Consider the following 18,995-nt stretch of genomic DNA (forward strand, 5'->3'; position numbering starts at 1 on the left):
GCCGTTTGCTTGAGTCGAATCCTGATGGGGGGAGGGATGGGTCAGGCTGAGCCCACTCATTGTCTGTGCTGCAGCTGCTCCCTACAAACTGTTGTCTAGACCATGCCTGTGCGTAGGCGCGTAGGCAGCGTCTACACAGATGTGACACGCCTCCATGATGCTCTCCAGAGACCTGGGAAAGAAAGAGGAGGCTTACTGTTCCCAGGAAGACAGGGAACAGGGTCAGAAGGGTGGTGATGCCAACTTACTACTGGAGGCAGTGGGGAGCGCAGGACAGGCCCAGGGCCACTGACCCTGCCAATGACTGTCACCAACTGGAGGGAGGGTATCCATTCACTCATGGAGTATCTGCTAGGCCGGGCAGTGGGCTGCAGTGGTTTTATATATATGTTTATTCATTTGTTTTTCCTTGTGAAATTTTTAGTTGTGGTGGAATTTTTCTGGTGGAGGGGGGCAGACATTAAGCATATAAACACAAATAACTACATAATTACAAAATTTGGAAAGTACTATGGAGGAAAATTACAGACCACCGTGAGTGAGACTAACTGGGACCCACTGGTCATGAGGCTATCAAGGAAGACTTCTCTGAGGAAGTGATACTTACATTGAGAAGGATGCGTGGGAGTTAGCCAAGCAAAGAGCAGGAACAGCGCCAGACACATTACTGCCCAGCTTTTAAAGATGTCTCTAGAAGCAGTGTTACCCTTTTCTGCTTTTGTATGAACGACATTGCATCTGCTTCCAGCATGAGCCTCTTTGGCAGAAGGCCCAGCCAAGCCTAACTGTGGCTTCTGCTCCATCTGGGGACTGTTGGGGCTCAGTGAGTTACACAATCCTAGTTATTCTCAAAATTAAGTCATGGCTGTGCTCCCCAGTGGCACAGCTCTGAAAACAAATTGGGATGATGGGAGGTGAGCCTGGTAGATTAGACCTGCAGTGCATTGGATCATCCCTCCTACTTTCCGGTTCACCACATAGAGTCAGTCTCCTAGAGTTTAGAATAAGGGCCAAAACAGGCCGGGTACAGTGCTCACACCTGTAATCCCAACACTTTGGGAGGCGGAGGTGGGTGTATCACCTGAGATTGGGAGTTGGAGACCAGCCCGACCAACATGGAGAAACCCCGTCTCTACTAAAAATACAAAATTAGCCGGGTGTGGTGGCACATGCCTGTAATCCCAGCTACTCAGGAGGCTGAGGCAGGAGAATCGCTTGAACCTGGGAGGCGGAGGTTGTGGTGAGCCAAGATCACGCCATTGCACTCTGGCCTGGGCAACAAGAGCAAGACTCCGTCTCAAAAAAAAAAAAAAGGGCCAAAACAATAGCATGTGAGGATTCCGTGTTATTGGTGAAGACACACCTGTTCTTAGAGTAGGAGACGGCTTCCAGGAGTATCAGCAAAAACAAACTAAAGGAAAAGACTGAAATATTTAACTACATAAAAAATCAACCTTATTTTTAATTTTAATTAAAAAAAATTTTTAAATGTTATACTAATTTTATTGAGACGGGTCTTGCAACATTGCCCAGGCTGGTCTCGAACTCCTGGGCTCAAGCAATCCTCCCGCCTCGGCCTCCCAAAGTGCTGGGATTACAGACATGAGCCACTGCACCCAGCCCTTAACCTTTTCTCTTTTTTTTAATTAAAAAAAAAGGTTAAAGATGAAAAAGCTATATATTAGTTACATCCTTACATAGAAAGAGCTTCTAAAAATCAGTAACACTAATACACACATAGCAGTAAAAAATAGAAAAAGAATATAAAGGAAATTCATAAAAGAAATAATAAACACAGCCAGTAAGCATATGAAACAAATTCAATCTCAGAAATAATGAAAGAATTACGGATTTTAAAATGCTATGCTTTTTGTTGCCCACCAAATGGGCTATTTATAAGAGTAAGGAAATAACTGAGTCCTGGTACAAGTTCTGGAACTCACTCTCCCACACTGCTGATGGGACTGTAAATTGGCAGAGCCATCCTGGAAGCCTGGCAACATATGTCAAATACTGTTAAAAACATGCCCCCCTTGTATTAGCCTAATGGGGATTTTTTAAAAATGTGCCCCACTTGACTCTGCAGTTCTGCTTCTTGGAATTTATCCAGAGGGAGACAGATAAGTATGACAAGATGTATACTTGTTTTTTTTTTTTTTTGAAATGGAGTCTTGCTCTGTTTTCCAAGCTGGAGTACAGTGGCGCAATCTCAGCTCACTGCAAGCTCTGCCTCCCGGGTTCATGCTGTTCTCCTGCCTCAGCCTCACGAGTACCTGGGACTACAGGCACATGCCACCACACCCGGCAAATTTTTTGTATTTTTGGCAGAGACGGGGTTTCACCGTGTTAACCAGGTTGGTCTTGATCTCCTAACCTCATGATCTGCCCTTGGCCTCCCAAAGTGCTGGGATTACAGGCATGAGCCACTGCGCCCGGCCAACAAGATGTATACTTGTATGTGCGTGACTATTCTTTTTTTTTTTTTTTTTGAAACGGAGTCTCACTATCGCCCAGGCTGGAGTGCAGTGGTATGATCTGGGCCCACTGCAAGCTCCGCCTCCCAGATTCACACCGTTCTCCTGCCTCAGCCTCCTGAGTAGCTGGGACTACAGGTGCCCGCCACCACACTCAGCTAATTTTTTTTTTTGGATTTTTGTAGAGACAGGGTTTCACCGTGTTAGCCAGGATGGTCTTGATCTCCTGACCTTGTGATCCGCCCGCCTCGGCCTCCCAAAGTGCCGGGATTACAGGTGCGAGCCACCGCGCCTGGCTAATTCTTTTTAAGTGGAAAGAACCTAGATGTCCATAAATAGGGAATGGTCAGAGAAATCACTGTATATTGTACCAAGGAGCCTGTGTAGCTGTCTCAAGTGATGTTGCAAAAGAATATTGTGATGCAGGGATGTTAATGGGTTTTTTTTTGTTTTTTACAGCTTTACTGAGATGTATTTCACATACTATGAAATTTATCCTTAATGGTTTTTGTTTGTTTGTTTTGAGATGGAGTCTTGCTGTGTCCCCTAGGCTGGAGTGCAATGGCGCCATCTCAGCTCATGCAACCTCTGCCTCCCTGGTTCCAGCGATTCTCCTGCCTCAGACTCCCGAGACAGGCGCCCACCACCATGCCCAGCTAATTTTTTTTTTTTGAGACAGAGTCTCGCTCTGTTGCCCAGGCTGGAGTGCAGTGGCGTGATCTCAGCTCACTGCAACCTCCGCCTCCCGGGTTCAAGCGATTCTCATGCCTCAGCCACCAAGTAGCTGGGATTACAGGTGTGCACCACCAGGACCAGCTAATTTATGTATTTTTAGTAGAGACGGGGTTTCACCATGTTGGCCAGGCTGGCCTTGAACCCCTGACTTCAAGTGATCCACCCACCTTGGCCTCCCTAAGTGCTGGGATTACAAGCATGGAGTCACTGCGCCTGGCCTCCCTTAATGTATTTTAGGTGGGAAAAAAGGAAACTTATAAAATAGCATCACAGTGTGGTCCACGTGTTTGTGATGATAAAACTTTCTGTAAGTACACACACAGTCACACACAGGAAAAACATGCTTCAATGTCAACACAGCAGTTACATCTGGGAGGTGAGGTCATGGGTACCCTATTTTCTTATTTTTGCGTATGTGTATTTTCTAACGTTTCTACAGAGAACATCAGTTACTTTTATATGAAGAAAAAGACAGGAACAGGCTGGGATTCTGTGTTTTTGAGTCCATTATGGAAGGGTAAAGGCTACACTCCTAAGGTGGATGTCAGGCCTCTATCCTAGGCCACCTCTCACCACTCCCTGCCTCACGTTGGATGTTCAGCAGCGCAAACTACCTGGATTTGGTTGCTTGCGTGCCATTTCTTACCTGGGCATGTTTGCTCACTGAGGCCCTCCTACCACAAATGTCCTGGCCCACTCCTGTATCCTTAGGGAAGTTTTTCTGGAGCCCCCCGCCCACGCTGGGCATCCTGTGACCCCTGACCTTCCCCACGTGGAACTCGTCTGTACACATCTGTTTCCTTGTCCCCCTCGGACGCTGCTTTGCCAAGGTGTTTGACTTTGGAGAGCTGGAAGAAACAACTCTTCTTTTGTGTTTTCATCTGTTTTTTTTTTTTTTTTAATCTGTGTCCAGAGGTGTCTTTTAGTCTCTGGCCCCAATGTCCGCCTTTCATTTTTACACAGGAGGATCTCGGGATTATCAAGCAAATCAGAGTGCTCAGTGATCTTCAGTAGTGTTCTCTAACTGACTCTTAAATACACAATGAATTGTCTTTTCCTGAAAAGTAATTCAGGAAAAGTTTGAGTTTATGAGGGAAGAGAAAGTAAACCCTGCCACTGACAGCTTTGGGGAGTTCTTTCATCTGAGAGGACCAGAGAGTCAAGGAAAGATGGGAAGAGGGGTTCTCAGGGCCGTAGTCATCAAACTCCATGGGCATAAGAAGCCCCCAGGCCTCATGTGTAATAAACATCCCATTCCTGGGGCCTACTGTCCAGATATGGGCCAGGAATGGGCACCTCGGGTCATTAGGCTGTAGGTATTTGGAGGGCACATCTCACTTTGGGAATAGTTGCTCAGGGTTGGTGTTCAGCTGGATGGGACTGGCTCTCCTCTGTGTCTCTGTGGTGGTCTCTTGGGGCTCTGTTTGGCATTAGCATCTGCACAAAGCACAGTTTTCTCCTCTCTGAATTTAACTGGACACTTGGTGCTGGTGTGTTGGCTCCCCACCTCTGTACCCTGTATATGCTACCTTAAAGGATGTCCACCTTTAGCATCTAATCAATCCAAGTAAAGGAGCTGTGGTTCTTTGTCACTGGGAGCCTTGGATGCTCCTCTGGGAGCGGGAGGAGGTGGCGGCTGCAGCGGAACAGCAGCAGCGGCAACTGTGTGACGCATCCCAAGTCAAAGACCTGCAGGCTGGGTTAGCATAAGGAAACTCGCTGACTTACTCAGTGAGAAGGGGTCTTTCTCTCTTGTCTAGAGCTGAGAATGAAGCGGAGAGCATCAGACAGAGGAGCTGGGGAAACGTCGGCCAGGGCCAAGGCTCTAGGAAGTGGGATTTCTGGAAATAATGCAAAGAGAGCTGGACCATTCATCCTTGGTAAGCCTCTGACCTTTGGGAAAAATGGGTGGGCTGGGAGGCAGGGGCAGGGTACATTGGCTCACATGATCTGACCTGCAGACATCAGAGTGGGGTGGCCCACCCTCAGCAGTGTGTGGTCCTGCCCTGCCCCAGGCCTGGTCCCTAGACTCACTACTTGAAGTGGAGTATATTTATATCAGTGGAAGACCCAAGCCTTAGGTCACTCTATACTAGGGGCTGTCAGTGTTTTAGCCACACCAGCCTTACATCAGTCTTAGCTAATAGCTAGGCTCCGTGTCTTCCCCCAGAGAATCCTATGTGTGCCCCTAGAATGTTGATGTGCCCACAGGAAGCACACCCATTAGAAGTCATTAGCTGCATTAGAACCCAAGCTCTGGCCAGGTGGCAAGAGCTCACTATGTAATCCCAGCATTTTGGGAGGCCGAGGTGAGAGGATAACTTGTGGCCAAGAGTTCAAGACTCCGCAAGTTTGGGCTTGGGCAACATAGTGAGATCCCGTCTCTACAAGAAAAATATAAAAATTAATTGGGCATGGTGGCACATGCCTGTAGTCCTAGCTACTTGGGAGGCTGAGGCAGGAGGATTACTTGAGCCCAGGAGTTTGAGGTTACAGTGAGCCGTGATCACACCACTGCATTCCAGCCTAGGAAACAGTGTGAGACTCTGTCTCTAAAAAATAAAATAAAATGAAAACCCAAGATCATCCGAGGCACTGCTTTATGCCATTCTTGGATGGCATAATTTCACAAAGCATTTTGTATAGCCCCCCAAATTTCTTTAAATTGGCACAGAAATCCTGGCACAGGTGTTGGCAGTTGGCCAGAGGAGCAGCAGAGCATTTCTGCATGATGCATAAGGACCAGCAGTCCAAATTGCTTATAGTCAGAGTTGTGGCCAGAGACTGGGAGTGAGTTTTACTTTGGGAGAGCAGTTTGGACTTACAGGCACAGGATAGTTCCAGCTCCCGTCATTCAGTACATACTTAATGGTGCATGCCTGCTACGTGCCAGGCCTGTGCTGTTTGCCAGGCATGCAGCAGTGAATAAGACAGACAAGTTCCTTCCCTCACAGAGAAACAAACAACTCACCAGTCATCACCGGTGGTGCAAGTGCCTTGAAGAAGTTCCACGATGATGTGAGATGAGAAGGGCCTGTGGGTAGGGCAGGCAAGAGAGTCCTGTCTATGTGGAAGCTCCATGTGAGCTGACACCTGAGGAGGACGAGCAGCATCTGTGAGAAGAACATTGCAGGCAGAAGAAACAGCACTGCAGAGGCCCAGCAGCAGGAAAGGGCTTACCACGTTGGGAACTAGGAACCCAACATTAGGAGCTGGAGTATGGCATGGGACAGGGAATCCTCGCTTAGAAAGGTGGGAAGGAACCGAATCATGCAAGGCCTTGGAGGCCAAAGAGTTTGGGTGGTATGTTAAGAGCAGTGGGTCTATGAACATGTCACTGGTAAAAAGGAAAACAAAGAGCAGCAGACTTTGTTAAGAGTTTTTCACGCAGCAGTGGCACTGTGACATCAGATTTCCACTCTGAAAGCTCAGGCAAGGCGCTGTCAAGGGACAATAAGCACTGTGCATCTCCAGAAGTACAGAAGGTCCCCAAAGCTGGCACTTGAACAGGGGCCAGATGGCTGTATCAGAATCACCAGGGAACCTGTTGCAGCTATAGTTTCCTGGATCGTCACCCTGCAGTTGCTCTTCAGAGGATCCAGGATCTCTTGGGTTTGTTGGTTTTTTTGAGACAGGGCTTTGTTCTGTTGCCCTGACTGGAGTGCAGTGGCACAAACATAGTTCACTGCAGCCTCAACCTCCTGGGCTCAAGCGATCCTCCTACCTCAGCCTTCCAAGTAGCTGGGTCTACAGGTATGCTCCACTGTGCTCAGCCAATATTTTATTTTTTGTTGAGAAGAAGTCTCACTATGTTGCCCAGGCTGGTCTCGAACTCCTGGGCTCAAGCAGTCCTCCCACCTCAGCCTCCCAAAGTGTTGAGATTACAGGTGTGAGCCACCGCACCCAACCTGGATCTCTTGTTTTTTTTTCTTTTTTTTTTTTGAGACGAATTCTTGCTCTGTCGCCCAGGCTGGAGTGCAGTGGCGCGATCTCCGCTCACTGCAAGCTCCGCCACCTCCTGGGTTCACGCCATTCTCCTGCCTCAGCCTCCCAAGAAGCTGGGACTACAGGCGCCCGCCACCACGCCCGGCTAATTTATTGTGTTTTTAGTAGAGACAGGGTTTCACCGTGTTCGCCAGGATGGTCTCGATCTCCTGACTTCGTGATCCACCCGCCTCGGCTTCCCAAAGTGCTGGGATTACAGGCTTGAGCCACTGCACCTGGCCGGATCTCTTGTTTTTCATAGATGCTCCCAGAGACTCCAGCATGCACCCAGGGTTGAAAACCTCTCTTTGGGAAATGTGCCTGCAAACGCTGGATGTGCTCCAGGCAGAGCACACATACCCCTCTATTTTTGGAGGGGAGACCTTGAAAACTCTACCAGGAGACCTTGGGGGGGGGGATCAGTTCAGTGCACGTGAGGTATGGTGCCCTCCTGAATAGAAGGTCTAGTAAGAAAGACCACATGGTGACCTGGCATTGTGACAGCCAGGGCTTCTGAAAAGGAGACCAGCAGCTCTCTGTGCCGTAGGTCCTCGTCTGGGCAACTCACCAGTGCCAAGCATTGTGCAGTGTTTGGCAAGGAAAGATGGCACGGATGACTTCTATCAGCTGAAGGTAAGTGAGACATGAGGGTGAGGGTGCCTCAGAACCAGGGCCTGTCATGCCAACCCACTCCTCCCTCCTCCACCTTCACACCTGCGTCATTGTGAACAAGAGTAGTGCCATTTCTTCCCGAGAAGCAGTCAAGTTCACAGTCTCCCTCGGAACAACTTCTGATTTAAAGAGTTTTGTCTGTGCATAAATTACATCGCCATCATATTAAGAAAAACTATTTCACTTGGTGTGTCTGTGTGTGCGCTGTGCGCAAATGTCATGTGGTAGAAAGCCCCCTGCTTCCCCCATTCTGGTTGTTCTGCTGTGTCAAGTGAGGTGTTCTGGTTTTGGTTTTATTTTTGTGCTTTCCTAAAGATCCTGACCCTGGAGGAGAGGGGGGACCAAGGCATAGAGAGCCAGGAGGAGCGGCAGGGCAAGATGCTGCTGCACACCGAGTACTCGCTGCTCTCTCTCCTGCACACGCAGGACGGCGTGGTGCACCACCACGGCCTCTTCCAGGTGAGCGGCCTGCCCCCCCCACCCTTCGCACCCACCTCTGGCCGGCTCCAGGGGCTGCCACTTGCTTGGGCCACAGCCATACGAGCAGCTCACATGACCCTCGGGTGTCCCTGCCATGCTGCGTACATCAGGACTTCCAGGGTGGGGGGCTGGGCTGGGCTGGGCTGGGCTGGAAGTCAGGCTGGACCACACTGGCTGTGCTCCTGTGGGGATGGTTACAGCCTAGCCAGGAATGCATACAGTTTGCATCTTACAGCAGCCAGGCTCTCTTTGAAGAGCCGCTTTTCTGAGAAAAGGGGAAAGCAGGAAGTCACTTAAAGACACTCGGGCCCAGGCCGGGTGCGGTGGCTCACGCCTGTAATCCCAGCACTTTGGGAGGCCAAGGTGGGTGGATCACAAGGTCAGGAGATCAAGACCATGCTGACCAACAAGATGAAATCCCATCTCGGCCGGGCGCGGTGGCTCAAGCCTGTAATCCCAGCACTCTGGGAGGCCGAGGCGGGCGGATCACGAGGTCAGGAGATCGAGACCATCCTGGCTAACACGGTGAAACCCCGTCTCTACTAAAAAATACAAAAAACTAGCCGGGCGTGGTGGCGGGTGCCTGTAGTCCCAGCTACTTGGGAGGCTGAGGCAGGAGAATGGCGTGAACCTGGGAGGCGGAGCTTGCAGTGAGCTGAGATCCGGCCATTGCACTCCAGCCTGGGCGGCAGAGCGAGACTCCGTCTCAAAAAAAAAAAAAAAAGAAATCCCATCTCTACTAAAAATAGAAAAATTAGCTGGGCGTGGTGGCATGTGCCTGTAGTCCCAGCTACTAGGGAGGCTGAGGCAGGAGAATCGCTTGAGCCCGGGAGGTGGAGGTTGCAGTGAGCTGAGATTGCACCACTGAGCTCCAGCCTGGGCAACTGAGTGAGACTCCATCTCAGAAGGGCCCTCTTGTCCTTTTTTTTTTTTTTTTTTTTTTTAAATGGAGTCTCGCTCTGTTGCCAGGCTGGAGTTCAGTGGGGCGATCTTGACCCACTGCTACCTCCGCCTCCCAGGCTCAAGCGATTCTCTTGCCTCAGCCTCCCAAATAGCTGGGACTACAGGCATATGCCCAGCTAACTTTTGTATTTTTAGTAGAGAAGGGGTTTCACCATGTTGTCCAGGCTGGTCTCAAACTCCTGACCTCAGGTGATCCACCCACCTCGGCCTCCCAAAGTGCTGGGATTACAGGCGTGAGCCACCGTGCCCAGCTCTGGGCCCTTTTTAGCTGCATCGTCAGAAATTGGCCAGGCTAGGGTGGGAGGGAAGACGACAAGTAGGAACCAGCATTTGGGGCCGTCTGTAGATCTCCACAGTTGTTTTGGAGCCACCTGTTCTTCCGCCTGCTCAGGCATTTCAGTTTGTCCAGCAAACGTGCCTGTGCTCCTGTGCTCAGATGTTCCAGGTCCCTTAGGAAAGGTGTTGATTAACAGTGTGTACCTGACAGGAACCATTCTTGGGGCAGCACTGAAGTTGTGTCTCCAGAAATGAAGAGTTGGGTTCAGAATGACCCGAAGCCTCCTTACAGGCCTGGGAACAGCCTCGTTCCTCAGCTGAGCGTCCACTGAGCCCTCAGCCATTTGCTGGCCAGGACCAGCTCTTGCTAAGACAGACCTGCTGTTCCAGAGGCAGCACAGGGCCAGAGACAGCACTCAGGCTTTGATGCTGACAGTCCTGGATTCAGCTAGTATGACCTTGGGCAAGTCACTTCAGGTCTCTAGGCCTGAGATTCCTCATCTGTAAAATGGGGATAGTGATAACAGTACCTACCTCCAGTGGTGGTTGGGACGATGAATGAGAGTGTGTCAAGCACCGAGCTGCTGCTGGAACTCTGTCATCATCATTGCTGTTCAGGCAATAAAAACTCCTTGTCAGCTTGAGTTCCTGAAATAGAACAAATGGAACGCACTTCCCACCCCGCATGTATACACCCCACCAAGGTCTTTGTTCTTAGATTTGCAATTAGAGGTGACTCAGAGTATTATTAGGCAACTCCAGAAATTAAGAGTATCCCCGTAAACATGAAATCAAATTGAGAGTGATTGTGGTTTCTTGGTATTTTGTCTCTGATATCTTCAGAAGCTTGGCCTTAGTTCATGTCATTTTGGATGAGAGAACCTGGCTGATCAAAAGTGTTTCTAGTATACCGTCTGTGTGCCAGACACTGTGCTAGGGCCTCTGAGAAAAGCAAATATGAGGTGTGGTCCTGCTCTTAAGAAGAAATGTGGAGACTGGGCGCAGTGGCTCACACCTGTAATCCCAGCACTTTGGGAGGCTGAGGCAGGCGGATCACAAGGTCAGGAGATCGAGACCATCCTGGCTAACATGGTGAAACCCCGTCTCTACTGAAAATACAAAAAAATTAGCCAGGCATGGTGGCGGGCCCCTGTAGTCCCAGCTACTTGGGAGGCTGAGGCAGGAGAATGGCGTGAACCCGGGAGGCAGAGCTTGCGGTAAGCTGAGATTATGTCACTGCACTCCAGCCTGGGTGACAGAGTTAGACGTTGTCTCACAAAAAAAAAAAAAAAGAAAAAAAAGAAAAAGAAGAAGAAATGTAGATATTTAGTCCTCCAGGAGTTCCCCAGAGGGGACAGGTCAGTCTACCCCGCATGACACCAAGGACTTCCTCAAGATGGTCAGATGAAGTCCGCAAGTTGTACCTGTTTTTTGTCTTACTCGAAATACCTTTCAGCAAGGAAAATGGGTCTAGAGCTTGCTAGCATTGTGTCCATCTCGCAGCCACAACATTGGTGGCAGTACCCACTTACTGAGCCCTGGCAGTGCAGGACCTAAGCACAGGACATGGATTGTCTTATTTACTTCTCTCGGGCTGTGAGGGAGGGATTACCAGCTCCCTTTTACCGATTAGGAACTAGAGACCTGGAGAGGGTAAGCAAACTGCCCAGGTCCCACAGGTAAAACAAGGTGGCTGGGGCCTGAACCCAGCAGTCTGAGGTCAGAGTCACTTAGCCACCACTATGTGACTGTCAGGAGCACTGCATCCATGAGGAAAACAGGTGTCCTGGACACACAGAACCTGTGTGGCCTCTGGAGCCTGCCAAGATTGACCTCTTTCTAACTTCTACCATCTTAGACATCGAGAGGGGTTCTGTTGGTAATTACTGGAACCTGGGTGCCGTGGAGGGAGGATGCCCATTTTTTTTTTTTTGCTTAAGCACTGGGCCGAGAGGGCCCTTGGGCTTTAAATGCCCAGACCTGATCTGAATCCTTTGCATTATGATCAAAGCATTAAGCTTTCACCTGAGATGTTTTAGCTTCAGCCTCTTGCTGGTCCTGGCATTTGGCACACAAGAGGCTTCACAGTGCTGAGCCACCCCATGGTCTGGGCTGCCCAGGCCTCAGTCCTCTATGGCCTGCACATGCAGGCTAATTCCAGGCTCCCTCACTGGTTTGAGTGTCCAACTCCAGAGAGTCCCAAGCCCTGGCCTTGGCCCTGTCGAGTTCACAGCCAACCCCTGTGCTGCCCCCTTGCCTCCCAGGACCGCACCTGTGAAATCGTTGAGGACACAGAATCCAGCCGGATGGTTAAGAAGATGAAGAAGCGCATCTGCCTCGTCCTGGACTGCCTCTGTGCTCACGACTTCAGCGACAAGACCGCTGACCTCATCAACCTGCAGCACTACGTCATCAAGGAGAAGAGGCTCAGCGAGCGGGAGACTGTGGTCATCTTCTACGACGTGGTCCGCGTGGTGGAGGCCCTGCACCAGGTGAGGCCACACTCTGCTGCCACACCTTCTGGCCACAGAAAGCCACCTTTCTTGCTGCTGCTGAGCAGAAGGCAGCTCTGTCCTGGACACCCGGGTGTGCTTTGCAGCTGGGAGTGTCCAAAAGAAGAGTGGCCGAATGGCAGGTGCACAGGGGGAGGCACAGTGCCACCCTGCAGGCCACCTTCCTGGTGAGGGCTGACCTGCAGCCCAGCAGAGCCCGTGTGGTAATTCCCCATCAGTTAAGAGGCCTGGTGTCCCCCATGTAGTGATGACAGTGAGATACCCACCCAAGCAACTACAGCACGTCTGAGCTTTTTGTAGGATTAGAGGTGTCAGACATGCCGGGACAAAGGGTAGGAGAGCCTGAGCCTCTTCCCGGTGCACCGCTAATGTGGGCCGAGCCTGTGGTACTTAGTCACAAAACGATGACAGCTCCTCCCCGACCCCCAGATCCATCCTGTCTATGGAATATCTAATGGAGGTGAAAAGATGAGTGACTTTCCCCACCAGCCGCTGCCCAGAGGGGAGAAAGAGCTGAAGAAGCCGCCGCAGATGGGGAGACACTGACTAGGTGCACACTCGTTCCCCATTCAGATGCATGGGTCATGTGAACTTAGAACTGTCCTGATCTGCCTGTGGTTGGAGCCTAAAGAGACACATCGTAGAATTTTTCCCACCTTCTCTAACACCGGGAGAGCCCCCATCTTACAGGATGGGCCCTGACCCCACCTCTCACATTGATAATATAAACCATACGCCTGTTGTTTTGCAGAAGAACATCGTGCACAGAGACCTGAAGCTGGGGAACATGGTGCTCAACAAGAGGTAAGATCCCTGTCTCTTCGTCCACGCTGTTACCCTAGGCCTGGGGCAGGCTACACATTGCAACTCTCTGGTGCCCTGCAGTGTCCTCATGGAGATTCCGACTCAAAACAACCCACTTCCTCCAGGAATCCCAGGAGTCTGGGGTGGGATGAACATGGGAATTGGGGGCTTGCTGAGACTGGGAGTTTTGAGCCACAGAAAGGGAGCTCTGGGAAGAACTTTAGATCTCCTCCCTGGTCCATTTATTTGTCATGCCTGGCTCCTAGTGGATACTCAGAAAATTACTATAAAAATGGACTAAATGGTCAGGCACAGTGGTTCCTGCCTGTAATCCCAGCATTTTGGGAGACTGAGGCAGGAGGATCACTTGAACCCAGGAGTTTGAGACCAGCCTGGGCAACATAGTGAAGACCCCCATCTCTACAAAAATATATCCTTTTTGAATGGACAAATGGGGTGAAGGAATGAGCAAAATGAGGCCTTGCTGTAGGTCAGTTTCCTCAGGAAACAGACTCTGAGGTTTACGTGCAGGAGGTTTACTGTGGAGTGCTCTCAGGGTGACGGGGTGGAATTAGGCAGAGGGAGAAGCTGAACCTCAGTGAAGTCCCAGCAGGGCCTCAGCCTGAAAAACTCGAGAGTGGGATGGCCCTGCAGATGGCCCGCGCATGGCCTTTGTGCCCCGCCAGCAGTCACTGAATGTCTGCTGTCCATAGGGAGGGGCACTCCCTTAGGCAAGGCAGCTGCTTTTGGCTAAGAGAGCCTCCCGGAGAGGGATGCAGCTGTGAGTAGTTACCTGTAAAATGTGACCAACTCTCTCAGCAGCAGGAAGAGCATGCCTTAGACTTGGAGGGGATCAGGCGGCCCACCCCAACATTGTTGGTGAACCAGCAGCAGAGGGAGACCAATTTGGCCCTGGTTTCAGGTTGTCATCCCACCTCAGCAGAGGGTCCTGGGCCTCTTTGGAGTGATCTGGGACAGTGCTACCACTGTCTCACCATGTTGGAGGGACCACCAACCATGTAGGGACCCAGGACCGGCAGGAAGTGGGCCCACCCTGTGGACTACCACCATCCTGGAAATGTGGGGCTGAGAAGGGCGCATCTCCCCCACCCCGCCCCGCCCCCACCCATTCTTCCTGAGCCTCCCTCCCTCACCTCTCAATTCGGCGTTGAGCAGGTTGGAGGGCTTACAAAGGCAGCCCGAATCTCACAGCAGAATTGTTGTGGGTGATTCATTCCATGATGTGGCTGTACCAGCCCAGCCCAGGAGGGGCCCGAGGCCCACTGTCCTCTAAAGGGGCCAAAGCCACAGTGGTCAGAGGAAAAGAAGCTGCCTGAAAGCTGGCCTCTGGGGAGGGGGCATTACCTTGTGCCCCATCTCAGCTGATGGCGAGTTACTGCTGGGGACTCCAGACCCACAGCTCCAGCCTGAGAGGCCATCGGGACGTTGCTGTGCATCTCAGCAGCTAAGCCTTCTCCATGCTTCGACTAGCACCACCTGGTGCTGGGGCTGCAGACAGAAACTCTCAGTGCCACCACTACCCTCTGGAGCCCACCATCTGATGGGGTACTGACCAGAAGATGGTATCATGTGTGGAGGAGCAGCATGCAGAGGGCAAGGGGCATGTGGAGGGACAGTGGCTGCTGCCTGAGTCGATTCGCGAAGGATGAGTTGGGATTTGCCAGACTGAGAAAGTGAAGGGATGAGAACCTTGCCCTGCTATGCTCTGCAGGGGGAAGGGAGGGAAACAGGAAATTCCAGGGCTGCTTAAACCCTGGACTGGCTGAGTGAGTGAGTTGGGGAGGACGGAAGCAGCACGGACATGGGGGTCAGACCTGGCTCACTTCCCAGTGCCAGCTCTTCGTCATCTTGGAGACCGTGAGAGTGTGTTCGTTTGGTTACTTATTGATTGAATTCATTTATTGAGGTACCAAGCACTTCTCTGAGCTTCCATTTCCTCATCTGTGAAAGTGAAGGTCATCCTGGCTTCCTGGGAAGATTGGCCTGAGATGCAAATAAGTGGATGTGAGGCTACCTAATATGATGGGCTTTGGCGCATCACAAGCACACCCCAGTGCTAATCCAGCCAGGACTGGAGAGCCTGTGGCTGAGAGACAGGAGAACAGGACCCGTGGGCTCACGTCTCTGGAAATGAGGCCTGCTGCATGTTGAGCGGCCAACGAGGACACCCCTGGTGAGGGCCCAGCGGTCCCCCAGCCATAGCTCTGCACCATGAAAGGAGGTGGTAGGGAGTTCCGACTAAACCAGCCCTGGACTGTGGAGAGCCAGTTGTCGTACAGTTGGGAAATTGGGTCCTGCCCCTTCCCCTGGCCCTCTCTGGGGCGTTGGGCCAGTCCCATCTTGCTGTGGACTACAGGCTCACTGTTCACAAAGAGGGCATAATTTTTGGGCACCTAAATCCATCTGGCCACAGAGCCCATGTCCCCTCCAGCTGGACTAGAGAGCTCCCAGGCCTTCCACAGCAGCCATTCATTGGCTCTAAATGAGCATCGTGGAGTTGTCATGGGAACGTGCCGGGCTCATGCCTGCTAACCACATCAGCACTCCTGGCCCCTCTGTGTCGCTGGGGGATTTACTTCCAACTCTCACTTCTGCAGGCCCCCTTGGTCCTGGGAGTGTAGTCAAGGGGTCGCACCACCCTGCAGACACCGGCGTGGCTGTAGCAGCTCTGCTGTGAGTGTGCGTGCGTGCTCCTCAGGGTGCAGAATGCCGATGCCTCACTCACACCCAGAACCAGACAGAGGTTCTGGCTGCCTTGCACTTGAGTCATGGGCGCTCCAGAGCGGCAGGGTGGTGTGGTGCAGAGAGACCCACTGCTCTGTGTGTATCCTCTGCCACATCCTCTGCTCTGGGGCCCCACACTCACCTCGTTCCGTTGAGAGTTGACCTGAAGGAGCTCCAGCCCACTCCAGCCCCTTCCCGCCCGTCATGCCAGGCTCTGCCTCCACTGGAGCAGCAGGCGGGCCAGCTGGAGGCCTTCTCAGCAGAGCAGAGAGCTCCCAAGGAGCAGACAGGGGAGGTGCTGGCAAGGCAGCTGCAAGGACAAGTTCATCCCGCTTTGGATTTTAAAAGGATCGAAATCCAAAATCCTCTTCTAGGGTTATGCGAGGTGCTGTGGGGTCTTTCTGCTTCCTCCTTTCTTTTTGGTAGGCAGGCAACACCAAGTTCCTAGAAAAGGAGAACACTGTGGCAGCCCAAAGGGCCATAGCTAAAGCGTGACTCACTCAGAGCCAATCCTACTGACACACGTCCCCTCCCTCTGTCCCACTCTGCCCTTGCCCCCTCCTGTCAGGACCAGACTAGGACGTGTGGGACTCCCAGGGAGCTGTGCACCTCCTGCTTGGGTGGTGGCGGCGGGGCAGGGGAGCATTGCCAAACCTCAGGAGGCCTTGGAGCTGCCCGTGCCGCTTCCTGTGGAGAGACTCCAGTGCTTCTGCCACTCAGCCCTGCAGAGCGCCAGCTGTGCCTGCTCGTGCCCGGGCAGAGGGCGGGAAAGTCCCACCAGCAGTGTTGAGTTGAAGGCTCAGCCACACTGGCACGTGCTGTCCCAGGCCTGTTGTCACACCATGGCACCTCTCCCCTGCCGCCTCCAAGACAGAATCTTTCCCACCAGGTGTGCCAACCACCAGCTGCTACTATTTGCCAGGCACTGGACTAAGTGCTGTCTGTGAGATTGTCTTATCTTGCTGAATCCTAACCCAGTTCTGGAGTTTGGTGCTAGGATTTCACTGTTGTACACATGAGGAAATGGAGGTTTAGCAAGAGATTCACACAGCAAGGATGTGGCAGAGCCAGGACTAGGAACCTGACTCCCAAACCCACCGTACTGTCTCCTGAGCTGTCCTCCTCCCAGCGTCTTGAGCCTCAGAGACCCACAGGATACATTTGCAGCTTCCGCAGCCATCTCTGACCAGGAGTGCCTCTGCTCTGTGGGAACCTTCTGGACAAGAGGCCTGAGCAGTCCTATATTCAGGGCAGCGGCACTGGAGCTTCAGAGCTAGAGCAGTCCACTCCTTGACGTGCACGTGACCCTGCACAGTGACCCTTCACCTGTGCACTCAGGCTCTAGCCGCCCGTGGGTCACCAGTCAGATTCCTATGGCAGCTGACAGGGCAGGCCTGTGTAGGCGCTGGAGTCAGCGTTTCCATGAGGAATCCAGAGGACAGACTGGCCTTTGTTTTGCATCAAGGCCTTTGCCAGCAGAATTCCCCAAGATTGCTGAGGGCTCTCAGAACCTCCTGGACGCAGCTCCTGGGGAAATCCACCGGCAGCCACGCATGCGCTGTGCCTCTGAGAGCTCTGAGAGTTGATGGTAGTGAGAGGCAGCGCAAGGCCCCCATGGAGCTTTCCTTCCTCCTGTCCTCCCAGCTTTTCCCCCTAGCTTTTCCACCCAGCCAGCCGACACAGCAGCAGGGCAGTTGGGCAGAGAGGCACCCTTCCTCGTTGCCTGCCCTGGGCCAGGAAGCCTTTCCCAGGCCTCTTAGACAGGGCCTGCCCCCGCTCCCAGCCTACGGTGTGGTGCAAGGTCCTCTCAGGGCACTTCCTTTTGTCCACATGTGAGTTTTCTCCAAAGGATCAGAGCCCAAAGCTGCTCTGCCCCATGCCTTTCAGAGGGAGAGTCTGTGATCTAGCCAGGGCAGAATCACAATCACAAGCACAAGGTAAGGGATGAGTCAGTTTTGATGGAACAGAAGGAAAAGTCATTCAGGGCCTGGGGCCCTGCCCAGGGACACATCTGGGCATGAGGAAGCTGTCAGTTGTGTGCGCAGCTCTGGGACCTCGCAGACCTGGGCTTGGATCCTGCTGTTCTGCTCACCAGCTGCATGACCTTGGCCAAGTCCTTTCACTTCCCTGTGCCTCTGTTGTATCATCTGAAACCGGACAGTGAGAAAATCCCCCTCACTGGCCACTGTCAGTTTCTTCCTCTGCCGTGGTTGTGGGGCCAAGTGAGACAGTGACCTGACAGACTCCGTGGTGTGGGGGCGGCTGGGGCCACCCTGGGGTCACCTCCCAAGGTGGAGTCACTCATCTCTGCCGGCCTTCCTTTTCCTCATGTGTGAATGAGGAAATTGAACTAAATCTCTGGTCACTCCCAGTCTAGAATATGACACGAGGCTGTTTTTGGGAAATCTCTGAAAGTTGTTCTAAGCCCTATTTTGTACCCCGAGATTCATCCAGGGCAGTAGGTCCGGGGATGGCCTGTGCAACACTCAGGACCTGGGAGAGAAGCCAATCCCTGCTGGGACAGCTCGGCTGGTGGGCAGAAAAGTCTGGGGCCTGATTCCTCTGCTCCCTGGAGAGGGGGTTGGGGCAGCTGTTTCGCCCTCTGGCGAGAAGCCCACCTCCTGCTGTTCAGGATCAGGGACTGGCCCAGTGAGGTGTGCCCTGCCTATGTGTCTTGTGCCCGTTGCTATAGACACTGAGGTTTGTTCACTCTCTGTCTCCCATTCCTAGGACACATCGGATAACCATCACCAACTTCTGCCTCGGGAAGCATCTGGTGAGCGAGGGGGACCTTCTGAAGGACCAGAGGGGCAGCCCTGCCTACATCAGTCCTGACGTGCTCAGTGGTATGTGTGTGTGCCAGGCAGTGGGCCTCCAAGCTCAGTACAGCCAGGCTCTGTGACAATCCACTCAGCAAATCTGTGGGCAGGCCCTGGGCAAGGTGCTGGCGCTTCACTGGGGGCCCAGACCAGTACTGTCGCTCCCCATACAAAATGTTTGGTCTGTTGGAGGTGGAAGACGTAACGATAACACGAATGCATGTTTAATTCCTCTGAGATTAGTGCTAGGGAGGAACGGGATTGCTGTGAGCGTGGATGAAGGGTGCTTGGAGGACTTTCCCCACAAGGTGACAGTTGAGCTATGATCTTAAGGGGAACTAGGAATTCCCTGGGTGTGTGTGACTGGGCTGAGGCGGAGGGTCCCAGAGGCAGCACGGCACATTGGAGCAATTTCAAGCTGCTCAGAAGTGAGCCTGGTTCAAGGGGAAGCCAGAGAGGTGCGCGGGGGCCAGATCAGGCAAGGTCTGGCGTAGGCCTCGTTAAGAGACGTCATCCCTTACTTCAAGTGC

The 18,995-nt window shown here is 52.4% G+C and overlaps 1 protein-coding gene across 2 annotated transcripts in view; it reads left to right on the forward strand.

The window, feature by feature from the left end:
- The window catches only part of LOC105494721 (serine/threonine kinase 40), a 48,794-nt gene that overhangs the window by 21,302 nt on the left and 8,497 nt on the right, over positions 1 to 18,995 (forward strand). For both annotated transcript variants that reach the window (XM_011763447.2, XM_011763448.2), the window contains 6 exons: positions 4,970 to 5,089; positions 7,741 to 7,826; positions 8,181 to 8,324; positions 11,849 to 12,076; positions 12,849 to 12,901; positions 18,377 to 18,492. In XM_011763447.2, coding sequence (XP_011761749.1) covers positions 4,978 to 5,089; positions 7,741 to 7,826; positions 8,181 to 8,324; positions 11,849 to 12,076; positions 12,849 to 12,901; positions 18,377 to 18,492 — 739 coding nt within the window. In that variant the 5' untranslated portion in view covers positions 4,970 to 4,977. The remainder of the gene's footprint in view (positions 1 to 4,969; positions 5,090 to 7,740; positions 7,827 to 8,180; positions 8,325 to 11,848; positions 12,077 to 12,848; positions 12,902 to 18,376; positions 18,493 to 18,995) is intronic.

Source organism: Macaca nemestrina, chromosome 1, assembly GCF_043159975.1.
Source record: "Macaca nemestrina isolate mMacNem1 chromosome 1, mMacNem.hap1, whole genome shotgun sequence".
Classification (NCBI taxonomy): domain Eukaryota; kingdom Metazoa; phylum Chordata; class Mammalia; order Primates; family Cercopithecidae; genus Macaca; species Macaca nemestrina.